The 19,777-nt window shown below is 37.9% G+C and overlaps 1 protein-coding gene across 1 annotated transcript in view; it reads left to right on the plus strand.

Moving 5' to 3' along the window:
* LOC126285203 (sentrin-specific protease 1-like) overlaps positions 1 to 19,777 on the plus strand; it is a 249,220-nt gene that overhangs the window by 175,486 nt on the left and 53,957 nt on the right. The window contains exon 3 of the mRNA XM_049984508.1: positions 8,420 to 8,534. Within this exon, the coding sequence (XP_049840465.1) occupies positions 8,420 to 8,534 (115 nt within the window). The remainder of the gene's footprint in view (positions 1 to 8,419; positions 8,535 to 19,777) is intronic.

The raw sequence follows: 19,777 nt of genomic DNA on the forward strand, positions 1-19,777 counted from the left end.
CAGTAATAAATTGGCCTGTCGTGCTTGATGGGGCAATTTTTCACAGATATCATTATTTATGAAGTCTTTCTCTTTCAAAATATAATTGATAGGTGGTTCTTTCCCCACATCAATTTTTTCCCAACAGTAAGGACTCTATATACAAAGTTCAGTTGAAATTGGTCAAGTGGTTAAGGAGATGATGAAAATTCATATGCATGTGCATGTTCCCCCCTCCTGCCCCCTCCCCCCACATGTGTGCACCCTTCATCACCTTTCAAAACAACAGTTCTGCTGCACAAATTTGAATTAATGCCCTTGGAGCTGTGCACATCATAATGTCATTCAGTTAACTAGAAGACTGAGAAACTGTAAATATTGTAAGGAAAGGTAAAACTGCCGAAGACTTCATTAGGACACAGCTTTTGGTACATAGAGATACTCCACAGTTGTCTCCTGATAAAATAAGATGTGAAGAATATGCTCCCATACATACCACAAATGCACCAACAGCTTTGATTTGCATAATAGTACAGCAAATTGATGTTACTTAATATACTTTCTGTTTATCTCAAAACAAAATCAGACATTTTTTCCCTTGATACTTGCAATATCATGATGTTCATGTGGAACATACCACATATAGTGTAAGTCTTGACATTCTCTATAGTACTATATTCATGTGGAACATAGTCCATTTAGTCTGAATAAGATGATGTGTAAGACACTTTCTCAATTTATATTTTCCATTGTTCTCTGATAGTGTGTTTATTTTTTCATGAAGGCTTCCCAGATGTTAAAGGATTAATGCTATAAAGACCCAAAAAGCTTTGTTTCTTCATTACAGCTCACATGGTACATTTGTAAAGTATCTCACTGTTATTGAAATAAAATTAATTGCAATGGAAGTATCGGGTATAATCAACACTCATTGTACCAATTGTAGCTGTCCCTAGCAGTAATTGTGAATGTTGGTAAGCCTTAGAGATAGTGATATAGTAATGATTAGGACAGGAAACAGGTAAAACCTGATTATTTGTTCCACTTAGCTGTACATGCATATTACTAACATGTTTGAGAGTCTTTGTGTTAAAATCTGTTAAACACAAATGTAGATGACAATACACACATTGGGTAATTGATAAAGTTGGCTGTTGAACAACATGAATCTTCTGTATTCCAGATAAAATTTTTAGGGCATCAAAAGCATCACAATCAACTGGAAAATGTAGCTTTCTTTCAGGCATACTTGAGCACATTGTTGAATATGCAGGCATTGAACTGACAATGGATAAGTGAATGAAGGTTGATTGGTAGAGTTAACACTGTGAAGTTCAGTATCATTGTGGTTGAGTGAAACTTGCTCATGTTAAGCAAAACTTTTTCTGCTGGCAAAAAAAAACCTATACATTCAAAGGTTGAGCAAGGGATGCAGCATCAGGTGGAATGGTAACACCTGCATGTGTTTATGTGGAATTATGATTAGACCCTGTGAATGGAGTGAAAATGAATCCAGAACAAGACCAACATTTTGTTCCAACATTGGGGGAGAGCCAGTTGTTATGCCAGTATTCAAGAATATGCTTGTTCACTTTACCAGATTTGGAAACCAGTATGTATACAATCAGTAGTTGATCATTTTCTTTTGCACATGGGGACAAAATGTACGATGCTGATTGCACCCTGACAATCATGTCTCTTTCACCCATTCCATGTAGTGTGTGGTCTCTGTGAAAGTCATAATTAAATTCAGACTAGTCAGTATTTAGAGTCTCAGCTGCTAAAAAATTAGGAATGGTAGGGTTCATGAATTCAATACCAAATGCAATTGCAGAATTCTGTACCACTTCTTGCACTTGAGAATGTTTGTACAATACAAACGGTGTAACTTTGCAACCCAGTCTTGAGAACTGCCTTAAAATTCTACACCATAGCAGATTCAGGTCTGAAATCAATCACCCAAATGTTCTAGCTGCTGTACATTCCCACTATCTTATATCAACATCATGCACAACCATGGTATTAGCCTTAGCGTCTTGGAAAGTAGAGAAACATACTCTGATATGACTACAAGTTTTTCACATTTTGCTCCTTGTTTCTCAGAATATCTTTCATAATGAGATACATTTCCTGTCCTTGATCTTCTGAAGTTATGTATTAATTTTTTCAATTAACAGCCTTTATTTTTTGCTTGAGTTACTTTCTTGGAGAAATTGAAAAGAGCATAGTTATTAGCTACATCAGTAAAAAGATCATAAATTGGTTTGATGTCATTAATGTCCTTGGAAGTATTTGCTCCAGTTCTTCATTCTTGAGGGCTTCAGTGATAGTGACAGCTTAAAGTTTCTTAATCTAACTGAATATAGTACGTGCAGTGTCTCTTTTCTCTTTATGTACTTCACATGATGAAGATGGCAATTGATTCTGGTGTAAAACCTTTGGTATCTAGTTTGTGTCAATTTTCAATGTGCATAATAAAAAGTTTAAATACAAAATGTCAACTTGCAGTTCACCATTTCACTGACAAAAAACTATTTTAGAGTCAGAACATACTTTCTTGCACTGCCAAGGTACTATGTTGCCACATGTATGAATTACCTGCAACTGAACTTGCGTTATGAACAAGATAGGATTGGTAGCTAAAATGTGTGTTACAGACATCTAGCATATCAGTTATGGCTGCATCAGCGTCACAGCCTATAAATGAACATAATAAAATTAGCAGAAAAACTAATACCTCAAATGTGCAAAATCCAAAGTTCATTCCAAGTAGTAGCAAAGGCAGCTACTTCTAGGGCAGAAATTATTCATGATTGTCTCAATGATTCCTAAAATTCTACTGTACTGAAGAATTTGCACTGACAAGGTTTTCTATATGCATTTAGTTCAGTTCTGTCTCTGGATTTTTCTTTACCCATAAACTCAAAAAATGTAGTTCGTCACACATTGTTGAACTTCAACTACTCCAGTCAGATTTAAAATAGAGAAGGTCTGAAGAAACTCACTGCATCTGCTAACAGAACATGTAATGTTTTGTAAGAGTAATATTATATATGACATAAAAGTTATATAAACATTGTTTCTCCATTCTGAAGGGGGCGATTTTTATGGCTATTTTTGTTCATATCCAGCAAGATTTTCTGCACAGTTACTCATTTCTATGAAACACTGTTAATTTTCTTTGCAATGTGGCGTTGTTAGTGTATGAACGGAAATATTTTTGGTGAAAATGGTGGCTTCAATCATGAACTGTTCAATTGGATATGTATGTATCCAGGGTAAGGTGAACTATTCTTCTAAACTTCATAGTTCCTCCACATACTCCCGTCCTTTGCTGAAAGCATTTATTTCCTCGTTGACATACGACACTACTGCTTTTCTGTATAGTTTACTGAACATATAAATATTTATACTACTTTTAGTAGCCCTTTGTACTTTGATGATGCATATTGCCACAACCACCTCATGGTCACTAGTACTAGTTTCGATGAGGGTGTTTTCAATGAGTTGCTGTGTATACATTACCATTAGATCCGTTGTGTTTCCTCATGAGTGGGGTTGTGAGCGGTCTGTTCTAAGTAGTTTCTTGTCTTGTCACACCCACCCCGAACTAAACTGTAATTTTCCAGTTGGTCATTGGCTGATTACTCTCCCATGATCATCACCGTATGACTGGGGAACTTAAGTGTTCGCAAACTGAGGTTTTCTCTAAAGGTTTTAAATTACACCAGCAGGTGAGTCTGGTGGATAACTGAAAGATCCAGTTACAGTTTTATGACCACCCCTAACACTGAGTCTTTACCAAACAGTCTCACATGCAGCCTCTGTTTCTATTTCAGTGGATTTGAGTTTCTTGCCTACTGCAAAAAAATAAACCACCTCCATTTCCCATTACTCTGCCTTTCTGACGTATACTTAAATTTTCCTCAAAATATCACAGCTGACAACTTCATGTTTAACCATTTTCTGTACCTGGTATTATGTGAGGGCCACAGCTTCTCAGGAGTGCTTCAAAGACTGGCACTTTGTTTCGAATGCTTTGACAGCTACTGTTCTCAGCCCTATGGTGAATGTGCAGGAAGTTGCAGCCTAGTTTGTCACCAAACTTTCAAAGTCACTGGTTCAGTCCCGTCCCTCAACTTGACTCAAAAGCAAGGAACCATGATCAGTTCTGGAGGAAATGCTTCACATCGTGAGCTCTGCTGAAACTCTATGCTAAAGGCTGGTCTCCTCAGCCTTCTCTACTAATTGCTGAAATGATCAAAGTATGACCTCAGGAACCAGACAACAAGCATGTATTGTTTCAAAGTGTGCCCTCTTTCCTCAGTGGCTGTCAAAATAGCCTCTTCACCATCTTGAATGAAGCCCAGAGGTACACACATGGAATGCACCTGGTGTTCTTTCTTATCCCTTGCTGCCATTCCCCTAAGAGGTACCATTATTTGACATATGTTTAATCTGCATATGTTTAGGTTTAATCTGCATATGTTTAGGTTTAATCTGCATATGTTTAGGTTTAATCTGCATATGTTTAGGTTTAATCTGCATATGTTTAGGTTTAATCTGCATATGTTTTGGTTTAATCTGCATATGTTTAGGTTTAATCTGCATATGTTTAGGTTTAATCTGCATATGTTTAGGTTTAATCTGCATATGTTTAGGTTTAATCTGCATATGTTTAGGTTTAATCTGCATATGTTTAGGTTTAATCTGCATATGTTTAGGTTTAATCTGCATATGTTTATGTTTAATCTGCATATGTTTATGTTTAATCTGCATATGTTTATGTTTAATCTGCATATGTTTAATAGGTCCCTACCCTTCTGTGTTTGCCTTCTCTTTAGACAGGACACAGCAAGTTTCCCAACAGTTGAAGGGAACCATTGGCTCAGTTTTGGTGAAAGACAGCATCTCAAACTTGTTGGTTTAGGGAGATTGGTGTAACAAGCTCGGTTCTGTTCCATCCCCATCTCTGCTGTACAGGGCACTTAGCCCTACCGCTACATGTCTCTCACATTGAAGTGGATGGGTAATGACTGATCCCATACTTATTGCAAAGTAGATAGGATCCATGAGGATAGTACTAGAGGTATCTTCAGCACCAGTACCACAGGTTCTTGTGGGCTATACCATTACACCAGTTTGCAGTTGCTGCTAATTACTTGCTGGTATTCGGGATGATATCCAGCTCCTTATAAACATCAATCAACTCATCCCGTATTCAAGAATAACATTCACAGTGAGGGCACATTGTGGCTGGTGAAGTGTTCTATATGACAGTAAACAAGATTTTAAATGAAGCCTGCTGATTTTCTTTTTACCTGTTCAGCTAAAAATATTACTAATTCTCTTTAAGAATTGTAGTGGTCAGTACACACACAGGTTTTTATTGCAACAAAAGAAAATCTATGGCAAAAATTACTAACTTCCTAAATTTTTTGAGGTTATAGTTGCTAAAAAACTTAAAAATAATATTAATTTGCAATAAATATAGATAATAAACACTCCTCTTGAAAGGGGAAATTACAGGGGGTTTCAAAAATGACCGGTATATTTGAAAAGGCAATAAAAACTAAACGAGCAGCGATAGAAATACACCGTTTGTTGCAATATGCTTGGGACAACAGTACATTTTCTGGCGGACAAACTATCGAAATTACAGTAGTTACAATTTTCAACAACAGATGGCGCTGCAAGTGATGTGAATGATAAAGAAGACAACGCAGTCTTTGGGTGCACCATTCTGTATGTCGTCTTTCTGCTGTAAGCGTGTGCTGTTCACAACGTGCAAGTGTGCTGTGGTCAACATGGTTTATTCCTTAGAACAGAGGATTTTTCTGGTGTTGAAATTCCACTGCCTAGAACACAGTGTTGTTGCAACAAGACGAAGTTTTCAACGGAGGTTTAATGCATCCAAAGGACCGAAAAGCGATACAATAAAGGATCTGTTCGAAAAATTTCAATGGACTGGGAACGTGATGGATGAACAGGCTGGAAAGGTAGGGCGACTGCGTACAACAACCACAGAGGGCAACGTGTAGCTAGTGCAGCAGGTGATCCAACAGCGGCCTCCGGTTTCCGTTCGCCGTGTTGCAGCTGCGGTCCAAATGACGCCAACGTCCACGTATCGTCTCATGCGCCAGAGTTTACACCTCTATCCATGCAAAATTCAAACGCGGCAACCCCTCAGCACCACTACCATTGCTGCACAAGAGACATTCGCTAATTATATAGTGCACAGGATTGATGACGGCGATATGCATGAGGGCAGCATTTGGTTTACTGACGAAGCTTATTTTTACCTGGATGGCTTCGTCAATAAACAGAACTGGTGCATATGGGGAACCGAAAAGCCCCATGTTGCAGACCCATCGTCCCTGCATCCTCAAAAAGTACTGGTCTGCGCCGCCATTTCTCCCAAAGGAATCATTGGCTCCTTTTTCAGATCCGAAACGATTACTGCATCACGTTATCTGGACATTCTTCGTGAATTTGTTGTGGTACAAACTGCCTTAGACGACACTGTGAACACCTCATGGCTTATGCAAGATGGTGCCCGGCCACATCGCACGGCCGACGTCTTTAATTTCCTGAACGAATATTTCAATGATCATGTGATTGCTTTGGGCTATCCGAAACATACAGGAGGCGGCGTAGATTGGCCTCCCTATTCGCCAGACATGAACCCCTGTGCCTTCTTTCTGTGGGGACACTTGAAAGACCAGGTGTACCGCCAGACTCCAGAAACAATTGAACAGCTGAAGCAGTACATCTCATCTGCATGTGAAGCCATTCCGCCAAACACGTTGTCAAAGGTTTTGGGTAATTTCATTCAGAGACTACGCCATATTATTGCTACGCATGGTGGATATGTGGAAAACATCGTACTATAGAGTTTCCCAGACCGCAGCGCCATCTGTTGTTGACAATTGTAACTACTGTAATTTCGGAAGTTTGTCTGCCTGAAAATGTACTGTCGTCCCAAGCATATTGCAACAAACGGCGTATTTCTATCGCTGCTCGTTTAGTTTGTATTGCTGTTTCAAATATACCGGTCATTTTTGAAACACCTTGTATATGTAACATGATGTTAGTTATAATATGCACTGCTGTAAGTATATGACAAATGCTGATTTACTACAAAATAACAGGTGCACATAACAGTTACAACTTTTGAAAATTTTCAGAAATGTGCACGTATTCACCTTTACAATAATAGACTGGCGTTGTGGGTGAAGTATTCTTGTACAGTAATTGTAAATTACAAGCACTGATTTGCTACAAAGTAGGATTAAGTTACCTGAAATATCCCTACACCAACAAAAATGTTCAAAAACATACTTTCATAAACATCTGAAAACTTTTTCAGGTACTGGTAATTATACAATGAAGTTAGGGAACAATTGGTTTTGAAAAATGATAGGCCTAATGTTGCTGAAAATTTCTAAACAAGCACAATTTAAGTTAGGCATGCAATTGACTCTGATAAGTGTTTATTGCAGTACTTGAAGGTGTTAGAAATTTGCAGGATCTGTATATCATGGTACTGGTGCACACAAGTTTCAACACAACCAATGAAAAACCAAGAAATGATGCGAACAGCAAAATATTTGAACCTAGAATTTGGAATCAGTGTATGAATATAGCATAGACTTCCTCATACACGGGAAAATTTGGAAGCAAAGAAATGTGTGAATTGCATGGATTTATTTTACTTACCTGAATTTGTGACAACTCCTACACTGGCATGCTGAAGATATACATTGGAATCTGTTTATCTAAGTCAAAATTCTGAAAAATGTGTCTTCTGCATGGAACAGCTAACAATGTAATTATGTCAGATCATTAAATAAACATATTTGATACTTATTGTCCTAAAAAGATGTACTTCATACATATGAATAGAAATGTGCTTATCTTTTAGGTAAGGAAGTAATTAGTCTTTGAAAAGATACAGACTGAATAACTTCCATATCAGTCACTTAAGAAACATAATGTTTGTGTACACCTTGCCAAATTTAGTTCTTGCGGCATGATATGTTCAAAATCCCTAAATCAGTTACATAAATAAATGAAAATTTTAGAATATCCCCTATTCTCCAATAAATTTCTGTGGATGCCCATGTTTTGCTGTAGAAACACTTATGTCTAAGCTGTTTGTCTGCCATGAATTCAAATGCCTTGTAATTTTTATGTTGAATGTGCATGTGGTACTGTGTCAAATGGCACTGACATACAGAAATTACAGCAATCTAATTGAGCGCCCCCCCCCCCCCCCCCCCACCTTGTTCATGCCTTATTACTAGTAATTTTGACTGGTTTTCTCTCAATATTCTTTTAGGCTACTTGAGTTACTGATATACATTCATAAGTGGAAATAAATGCTTTAGTATTGTTTCCAATGGTGAACTTATTTGAATGGTTGTTCTTTACTCTGAAGCAGATGAAAAGCAGCTGGAAAAGAAAACAGCTAATCCCTTCTACAGGAGGAAGCGTCATAAGCTATTCAGGAAGTCTGAAAACCCACTCATCCACACTGGATGCATATCTAATGAGTAAGTGAAGTTGTCCCATCTTTTGTTAGTATGACAATCTAATACCAGCCTCAAACAGACCTGTCTCTAAATGTATATCTATTCTGTAATCTCTACGCAAAAAAAGAGAGGAATTAGTAATTAATGTCTACTGAAAAACTTATGTAGAGATGGCAGCACCATCGCCATAGTAATTATATTTATAATTAAATTTAACATAATTGGCATTTGATAAATTTTATCTAAAATAATAAGTTTATCACTAACAAGAAAAATTATTTGATGAATTCTGCACACTCATTTACAGATCATGATCTCATTAAGGGCATGTCACAAACAAAGAGCAAGCTTCTAAAACAAGTAGTTAGACAGGGCACTGTATTTAAGGGAAAGCTCTACCTGTCTTAAAATATTTTTATACTCTGGTGCCTTATAATAAATTAATTTATTATAACTTACTATTTATGATGGTGGTGGTAATAATATATGAAGTAAATTTGTAATTTTGTTGTTTACTGCACAGTACCAAATCCCAAATCCATATTCTTGTGGGAAAGATCCAGGTGGGTTACTCATGACTGAAAGATTGAGACATAAATATGGAAAATGAACACTTCACTGCCTGGTAGCTATGAATAGAAAATAAGATGGGGCCTACAGTGACAGCTCAGAATTAATTGCTGCAGCAACAGTCATGCAGCAGAGAACTGAGTTGCTGACCAGTAGTTCTGCTATATTGTTGTTTTTTCTTGTGGTCTTCAGTCCAGAGACTGGTTTGGTGCAGCTCTCCATGCTACTCTATCCTGTGCAAGCTTCTTCATCTCCCAGTACCTACTGCAGCCTACATCCTTCTGAATCTGCTTAGTGTATTCATCTCTTGGTCTCCCTCTACGATTTTTACTCTCCACACTGTGCTCCAATACTAAATTGGTGATCCCTTGATGTCTCGGAACATGTCCTACCAACCGATACCTTATTCTAGTCACGTTGTTCCACAAGCTCCTCTTCTCCCCAATTCTGTTCAGTACCTCCTCATTAGTTATGTGATCTGCCCAATTAGTTAACTCAATTGCTACAAGTTGCCTCACATTTATTACGTAATTTACAGCATTTTTGCCACCTCATTTGGAAGACTTCCATTGTTGGGAAAATGTGTTACATTCAATGGTGAATATATGCATAATGAACACCATAAAAAAATTTCATGGTCATATCTAGAGCTTTGTGAGTTGATGATTAAAACTGTGACTACCTCTCAATTAATTGTCTCAACAGTTGCAAGGTGTAGTTATGCATTCCACAAATTTTGGTAGCAATACCTGGTTTGGAAAAGCATTTCTCCATATTTTTAGTGTAGGTATTTGTGTAATTAGAGCAATATTACCAACTTTCTATGCTCTTTGACAATTTCTTTCTTTGTAAGGCTTTAATAGTTCCTGATCATGATGTAAATGTAGCTGTTATGGAATAGACTGCTATGAGATAATTGTGCGTTCTGCTTGTACTTCAAGTGTGTTGTCTTGTTTCATATATTTCCCCCCTTCAACAGCAGTGCTTACTTTTCAGTTTTTGTAAGGTTTTGTTTAGTAATAATAACCTCAACAATAGTTTGAGACTCGGTTTCCTAGGTAGCTTCAGGAAATCAGTAAATTTTAAACACAAGTTTGTAACACTTTCTGGCAGATTAAAATTGTGCCAGACAGGGGCTCTCACCCAGAACTTTGCCTTTTGTGGTCATTGCTCTTATGGACCTAGCCATCCATTTGAGTTGTGTATAGATGACTTTCTTCTGGTAGTTCTAGTCCTGAAACACATTCAGAAATTCACAGAAGTTTGGTAAGTAGGAGAGAATTACTAGTGGAACTGGAGTTGTGAGGGTGGATCATCATTTGTACCTCGGTAGCTCAGTCATCAAGAGTGTGACTTGGGAGTGGCAAGTTGTGAGGCTCAGTTCTTTGTCTGGCAGAGTTGTATTCTGCCAGGATTTTAGGAGTATGTTTCACCAATCAGTCACTTCCTTGGATATTAAAGGTATTAATCACTTAAATTCTTTCGGAGGAACTTGTCGCCCTGTAATGCTTCATATTCTGATATTAAAACATGGAATTTGTGAAGCTAATTTCAAGATAAGCCCTAATTGTTTACTATTCAGTGAAGCAATGTGCTAGTCAAAATGTGACACCACTTTGTGTACTGTTCTTGGGTATGTAATGAATTAGTTGTCGGGTAATTGCTGTGACCTCTGTCGAATGATTTGGAGCTGCCAAGCCACTGAAAATTAGATACTTAAGACAACCAAGATATCACAAGTGCTGTCATTGAGTGAGGTGGTGCAGTGGATAAACAGTGGATGCATATTTCGCCTCTGTCCACCTAGCTAGACTTACGTCTTCCATAATTTTCTTAAGTTGCTTAACATGAATGCTGAAATTATTATTTGGAAAGGACATTGCTTATTCCCTTCCTCCACCCAAGCTTGTGCTCACTATAAAGGCATCATCATTGATGGGACAATAAATCCTAACCTGCCTTCCTTCTTTCCAAGCAGTCTCCTCCGTCTCCTATCAAGGAAATAGAAGATCTATGACCACTCATCAAACTGCCTGTGAGTGGCATCTCAATGGATTGTTTAGGGTTACATGTGAGTCAGGAATTGTGAAGAACTCTGGCTGCTACAGTCATCAGTCTTAAAACCAGTTAGAAGTGCTGTCTCAGGATCAAACTGAAACCCAATCAGTGACACACACCTAACCTGCTAGGAATCCTACAATGTCCCATCATTGGAAAAAAGTGCAAGAAGATAGGACTTTGTTAATCAATGGCTATGAGAATATATGGCAAATAGTAAGGTAAATAGTGTTATGGATTAGGAATACTTGCCTTGTGCACTGTCTGAACACTTGGGAGCCATTTTCAACATATTGATTAGTGTGTTTCAGCTTCCATTATGAGAAAAGTATGCAGTAAGGTACAGATTGTGATGTATGTTGATACAAATAATTCCTTTTGTCTGGGCTCAGAAGACATACTTGCATCATTCCAGTGACTTGAACAGAAGGTTGAGAAGACAGACTTTGTTCATAAAGTTTTAATGAAACACAGAATCTGTAATACTGCACTGAGAATAGATCTGGATCCCCTGGCTTCCATTCAAGTGGAAAGCACGAACCAAGCTAGGTGGTGACTTCCTACATTAGCACAATAAGTTTAAAGATGTAGTTTCCCCAAATTGCCTCAGTGGTGTATTCCAAGTAAGGAGATATCACCCACCTATGCACCTATGTAGATGCATTGAAGAGTCTAATTTTAGGCAGTTCTCCTCCAGTCCAGACAGCTAGTAGGAGACGAAGTGTTAGGGTAAGATCCAAAGAAATGCAAACATGAATCATACTTAATGACATAACTTTTTGGCAAATATGTGTCACATAATTTTTTAATTGATAGTGCAGTTTTCAGTTTGAAATTGACTGCGTATAATATTTGTGTGTTTATTTTTCCTCCACAAAACTGGGGTATCTGCGTGCTGATTGCTGGCCTGGATAGTGGTATTGTAATGCCAGGACTTAATTTCCAGAATGAAAGACATCAGAAACACTTTCGTTTGAACTTGTCAGTAAATTAGGAAAGTAATTGACATTACAAATTACAAATAAAACTTTCAACTTTTAACACATCAGAAAATAACAGAAACACTAAATAAAACAGGTCACATTTATACATAGTGTATTATAGTAAACTAGTTGCATTGCTGCCTTTGTAGCTCTGACAGACACTGATAATGTTCTTGAATGAGCTATATTGTTCTTTTTGTGAAAAAATGGATTTACAATTACGAATTACTGACTTATATGCATGCAGTGTTATATATGAATCTAGTTTCTGTTTAAACTGTTCGTATGTAAAGCCAAATAAGTTATAAATGACTGGTATCAACCTATATTTGGATACAGGAGAAAGTACCATGGATGATGAGACATTTTTTCAGAGGGTGACCACATCCATAACTCGTCAGACAAGGCAGGTTATTGCTCATACTAGCCTCATCCCTGATAAAACTTCACAGTGTTCACATTATTTCACTTAAACATATTTGTTACAACAGTATGTTTGTTACTTGGAAACCTACATGAAATCATTGGACTTCACATTTTATTTACTGAATTCCTTCTATCTAACACTTAATACACACAAATTTGAAGAAGCCATTTTGAGTAGAAATAGGAATGGTGTCCTAATATGAGACAGTTGAAGAGAACACTTAATATTGATCACTAGAAGAACAGCTAAACCCAAAAATAAACATGTTTTTCTTAAACCCTCTCCAACATTTTTTGCATTTATTGTGCAAAAGAAGTGCAGTCATGGCATCTGAAAGCTCTTTCTAAAGTCAACATTTCATTTCTGTCAAGTTTGATGCTATTAAAGCTTTAATCTCTTTGAACTGTGTCAAGATGTTGATTACTATTCAAGATTCGGAACACACTGATTTTTAATAGATCGGGTGGCTCTTGATGTGGCTTGCTGATTTTGGGAGTTCACTGGATACCAACATTAGACTCACATATACTCTGCTGTTTGTATCTTTTATGTATTGCAATCTTATTGTATCTTAAGTATACGCTTGTTATGTGGGAGTTTTCCACAGACTATTAATTGCATTTTCCACTGTTGCTGCGCCCACATAGGATACTCTACTACTACTACTACTACTACTACTACTAGTAGTAGTAGTAGTAGTAGTAGTAGTAGTGTGGTGTTCTGCCTTATGGCATGTCTTGTCATGGGTTAAACCTCTTCCACTTTTGTGTGTCCATAGCTAGTCTTTTCATTTCTGAATATTTGTCTCCTTTGATATTATCCAACATACTTCGTGGACCACTAAACAAAGATCTGAGGAAAAGATTGCCAAATGTTACATCTGGAGTGTTGCACTGCATGGTATGGAGACCTTGAGGAAGGGCAAAGAAAGAAGACTGGAGGCACTAGAGATGTGGATATGGAGAAGAATGGAAAAAGTGAAATGGGAAGACTGAGTAAGGAATGAAGAAGCTTTAAGAAGAGTTGGAGAAGAAACAAACATGCTGACAGTCATCAGAAAGAGAAAATGGAACTGGATTGGACATTATTTGAGAAGGGACTGTTTATTGAAGGAAGGAATAGAAGAAATGGTGAAGGGAAAAAGGGGACGAGGAAAAAGAACATACCAAATGCGTCCAAATAACCGAATCATGATAAATGAGGTTGCTACTTGATAAGGATTATTTGTCCACCAGGTTTCTATTTATTAGGGATCATGTGTTTCAATCATCCAATGAATACCATACAAGTGGCTTTCTTATGTGGAGGCAGGGAAATAAACAGATGAGGTGGACGTGGCTTTGTCCTCCTTTGTCTACCACACAAATGTGCTTGGTGCCCATCAAATGTTGGCACAACAGGGTCACTACCAGATGAATTCAGAGTTCACAAAACTGTTAAACCACTTAGTGAAAAGATGAGTCTGAATCCAGTTGCTATGCTGCCAAGATGAAGTTATCTTAATGTGAGATACAAAGTCCTGATATGTGATACTGTCATGTATTAGGATACCCATGAGATTGCATACTAGGAATAAACCATCTTATAATAGAAATACAGCTTCATAGTTATACTGCTCAGTTTGAAGGCAATGCATTATAATGAATAAAAGCATACTTCTTGAAGAACATAATTTATGAATATTGGTGTATCAACTACTCAGCTTCAGATGTTAGTCATAAAAGCACACACATTCAAAAAAATGTGAAATTCATCACTTTTAAAATGAAGGCATCTCCACAAAATCTGGCTCTGTAATGGTCTTATTGCACTGCTCTATGCCTCAGGCATTGTGAGAACTAACTTTAGGTACTTCCCAACAGAGCTGAGCACTTTGGCCAATATCAAGCTTTCACACATAAGCTAACTCTCCTGTAACAGACATCTCTCCTCTGTATTCAAAATTGTATTTAGTAATTACAGTATCCTTTTTTAAAAAAAAATAAAAGAGAAAGGCTAATAGGAACATTTTCATTTTATCCAGTTAAATTCTAATCACAGCATGACAGATTAGTGCATTCCATCATCTGGCATCTACAGGTTCATATCCAGATATTAACAACATAACTGAATTCCATTTTCCTTACAAATTATAGAGAAAGAAAATAGACTTTGGATTGGAGAAAGATATTCTAGTCTTGTTCTATCCATTGGAAGATGCAGTTTTGTACCTGGTTCTCTCTTTCCAATCATTATGCACATTCAGCCAGATTTTAATAAATATTGTGACAGCATTTCAACATCCTATTCAGACCCATTATATTGGATAGTTAAACTTCTTTTTCCCAGCAGATTAGTAAATTTATGTAAAGACCAAAATGTATGAGCTGCTCATTGAATATTTGTTTGTTCAATTTCATCTTACTTATTGCCATTGCTACATCTGCATTCTCATTCTGTCTGCTACCTCTGTGTACAGCTGTGTGCACAAACAAAAAACTTTGTCTTTAGCAACTTAATATGGGCCTGACTGTTGACAAAGTTGAGTGTGTTAGTGAATTTATGTTCTCAAATGAACAGGCAAATGGAGTGCTGTTGAACTTGGCACATACATTTGAATGTGTAATTTGACAAAAAGTACATCATTAACTAGTTTCATTCATGCCAAAGAACTGAATCATTATTTGGTTAGTTACTCTTTTCTACGTTTGAAATGCAAGCTTCATAAAAGATAAGATTTTGCTGGAAGTCCAGTTGATCTAAAACCACTTTCTCCTCAACATAATTCTTTCTGTCACTCCTATAAAACAGATATCTTTATGTTGTTGTTGTTGTTGTTGTTGTTGTTGTTGTTGTTGTGCTCTTCAGTCCTGAGACTGGTTTGATGCAGCTAAGATATCCTTAAACTTGGCTGAATTTCATTTAAAATTGTGGGAAATTTTTGATACAGTTTTTCTAGTATGCACTACAACAGTTCTTCAAAAATCTACTAACAGTATGCATCTGAGTTGTACTTATCAAAGCAAGAGAAGCTACCACAGAAAGGCCTTTAGCACCTACTACAATGAGGCACATAAAAATATTGGCCAGATGGCAAAACTGAACTGTGATTCAATGAGTGATGGCCATGCTCAGTGTTTGAGTGTTACTTACATAGTTCCACTAACACCTCCTTCACACCAAATCCATTACTGAAACTTCCTGACAGATTAAAATTGTGTGCCAGACCAAGACTCCAATGCGGCACCTTTGCCTTTTGTGGGCAAGTGCTCTATTGAATGATTTACAATAGCATGACTCATAACCCATCTCCACAGCTTCACTTCCTCAAATATCTTGTCTCCTACCTTCCCAACTTCACAGAATGTTTCCTGCAAACCAGTATCCTTTCTTCCAGGAGTGCTAGTCTTGGCAGATTCACAGGAGAGCTTCTGTGAAGTTGGGAACATAGGAGATTAGGTACTAGCAGAAGTAAAGCTGTGAGGATAGGTCATGAGTCATGCTCGGGTAGCTCAGTCAGTAGCGCACTTACCTGCAAAAGTCAAAAGTTCAGAGTTCAAGTATATGTGGCACACAGATTTAATCTGCCAGGAATTTTCATATCAGTGCACACTCTACTCAGAGTGAAAATTTCATTCTGCACATATGTCAGTCAATTTACTATGTACACTACATGATCTAAAGTATATGGATACCCCCAAAAACATACATTCCATGTTAGGTGCTTTGTACTGTCACCTAGTCATTATACATTGTGTGAGAGCAGAATGGGACCCTCCGCAGAACTCGCGAACTTCGAACGTGATAAAGTGATTGGATGTCACTTGTTTCATACGTCTGTATATGAGATTTACACACTCCTAACCTTCTCTAGTTCCACTTTTCTGATGTGATAGTGAAGTGGAAACATGAAGGGACATGTACAGCACAAAAGTGTACAGGTCGACCTTGTCTGCTGACTGACAGAGACTGCCAACAATTGCAGTGTGTCATAATGGGTAATAGGTAGACATCCATCCAGACCATCACACAGGAATTCGAAACTGAATCAGGATCCACTGCAAGTACTATGACAGTTATACAGGAGGAGAGAGAACTTGGACTTCATGGTTCAGCAGCTGCTCATAAGCCACACATCATACTGGTAAATGCCTCGCTTGGTGTAAGGAGTGTAAACTTGGATGATTGAACAGTGGAAAACCATTTTGTGAAGTGGAAAATCATGCTACACCATGTGGCAATCTGATGACACGGTGTGGATATGGTGAATGCTCGGTGAACATCATCTGCCAGCATGTGTAGTGCCAACAGTAAAATGCAGAGGCGGTGGTGTTATGGTGTGGTCGTGTTTTTTATGGAGGGGTTTGCACACTTTGTTGTTTTGCAAGGCACTATCACAACACAGGCCTACATTGATGTTTTAAGCACCTTCCTGTTTAACATTGTTGGAAATCAACTCAGGGATGGCGATTGCATCTTTCAACACAATCGAGCACCTGTTCATAATGCACGGATTGTTGTGGAGTGGTTACATGACAATAACGTCCCTGTAATGGACTACCCTGTACAGAGTGCTAACCTGAGTCCTATAGAACATCTTCGGGATGTTTTGGAATGCCGACTTCATGCCAGATCTCACTGACCGGTGTTGATGCCTCTCCTCAGTGCAGCACTCTTTGAAGAATGGACTGCCATTCATTAAGAACCCTTTCAGCACCTGACTGAATGAATTCCTGTGAAGAGTGGAAGTTGTCATAAAGGCTAAGGATGGGCCAACATTGTATTGAATTCCAGCATTACTGAACTTGTAAGCCACTTTCGGCCAAGTGTCCAGATACTTTTGATCACATAGTGTACTTCAATATGATGATGTATTTGGTATGTTTTGCTAGTATGATCATGTTTTGCCATTATAACAAAATGTGGGCATTAATGGATCAAAAGTGTTGCCACAGATTTTGATGCAGCTGTACATGCCGAGAATGCCTGATGTGAGACTTTGCATTTTCTGTGTGAACTTTTTGTTTACTGATTACTTTTTTATTGGTGGTAGCTTTGTGGTGTGTGTCAAATTGAAAATTTGTAAATTCACTCCCTCTGTTACACAACGTAGTGGCAACATGTCAAACAACTTTCCTTTTTTTTTAAATCCAGGTAGAGAATTCCATATTCAATTTGTCTAAATTATCCAAGAAAATCTGTTTCTTATAGTTTTAACACAAATGAATCACAAAATTCCTTTCCAATCTCTTTAGTTGCTGAATTCTTTCTTAATTGTAGTGGCAAGAGAGGAGGCAGGGAGCAGAAGTGATGATGGTTCACTGACCTTGCCAGGCAAAAACGGTGAGGGCAGGGTGTCGGCTGCAGACAACAAGGAACAATATGGCTCAGAAGCCATGCCATGAGAGGAATCCTGCAAAGCGAGAACATGAGCATCCTGTAGAATTGTCCACAATGACGCAGAAACAGCTACTGCTGGAGGAAAGCTCAACACAGGAGCAATGTAGCTTGAAAACACAGTAGATGCAAGTGTTGGTCCACCTTGTTGCGACTCTGCAGCCAGGCTTCGAATTGTAACCCATGTGTGTGGCAATTCAGCAGAGGCGTTGGCAATGTGGGCCTCATTCTGTGTGCGGAGCTTGTAGATTTGTGGGCTTATGTCCAGCAAATCGGAGAGCTGTATTGTAATACACTTAAGCTGAGATGCACTTGTGGAAAGCATAGCCAAGGAGGTGGAGAGTGAAGTCATGCTGATCCAGTAACCAGTGCAGGTGGAACAGCTGGTGCCATTAAGAAAGTGGGCAGAAGGTGATTATGGTGTGACCACAGAGCAACAGTCATGAAAACTGGTGCAGTAAAGGAGAACAGGGTCGGGGGGGGGGATGTTGTGACATTAGGCATGTGTGACTCCACATCAAACCAAACCGAAGGAGACTGCATAGCTGAGGAGGAAACCACAACATCCTTCACTGGGTTATCATTCAGTGTCACTGGGCGGCATACACTGTCCATGCTGTTGTGCTGCTATGCATGAAGGTGGCTGTGTTGAGCCGGTTAAGGTTAGGTGGCCTCTGGTGTGGCTGGGCATAAATAATTGTTCACTTTTAAGCCAAATGCACATTACGTACACTTGTAAATGTGCAAGAACTGATAATAGGGTTTGAGGCACCAACACAGAAAGACACTGGTAGATTCATTGTTCCAAAGACAATGTGGACTGGCACATGAAGTCTGTTAATGTTGAAAAGCAGCCCAAAATAACTTGCAAACACACTAAGATGATGTCAGGGTCACCACTGTGTCTATTAGGTGTGTTAGGGTGGTAATAACACACTTTAGACATAAAATATACATTTATTTAGCACAGAAGTAAGCAAATACAACGTGGCAGTACAATTGTAGCATGCCAAGAGAGCATAGACAAAGATAAATCAAAGATGATGGAGTCCAAAGATATGGGCTTTACACCAGATGTGCCACACTTTCTTTATTACCAACTTGAAACCAGATAGAAAATTCATTTAGCCAGCTATTTTGTGTGTTTATACAGAGTACATGAATGTATTATATCTCATGATAGTCAATATGTATTAACTTGAAAATAAGTAAATAAAGGTCAATTGTGTTGAACCCATAAATATGTTCCATTTTTAGCTCTGCAGGTAAATCTGATCTTCCTGGGTAAGATGACATCCATATTTAAATAGTAAAAAATAGGAAAAATTTTTCACAAAAGTATCAGCTTACACCTGGTAATTTTTACCTCTGTAATTACATAAACATTAAAATGCCAGCTGCTTCTACTAATGGTATTCAATCAATGAAAGCATAGATTTCTGACCCTCCTGTTGACACTGATATTTATTTTACTCCTTATACTTGCTATATTTGCCACTATATTATATTTACTGCTAGGTATTTTCTAATATAAAGTATCTGACACTGATGAAAAAGCAAAATAATAAAGTAGATTGAAACTATTTAAAAGTGTATACAATCCTTAGCTATCTGACAGTTCAAGATCATTATAGCCAGAACACTGTTTCACTCCTTAACCATCCAATCTACTGATAACAGTTTTGGTTGGTTGACATGTGTATCCTAATATGTCATTTTATCTTACCCTAGCGTAATTATTAAGCAATACAAAGTATCATCTAGTTGACACTACATTGAAATTGTTGCATATTGCTATGTGTCCTATTTACTGTATTGCAAAACATTCCCTTCAACTAAGCATTCCCTAG

Source organism: Schistocerca gregaria, chromosome 8, assembly GCF_023897955.1.
Source record: "Schistocerca gregaria isolate iqSchGreg1 chromosome 8, iqSchGreg1.2, whole genome shotgun sequence".
NCBI classification, from domain to species: Eukaryota; Metazoa; Arthropoda; class Insecta; order Orthoptera; family Acrididae; genus Schistocerca; species Schistocerca gregaria.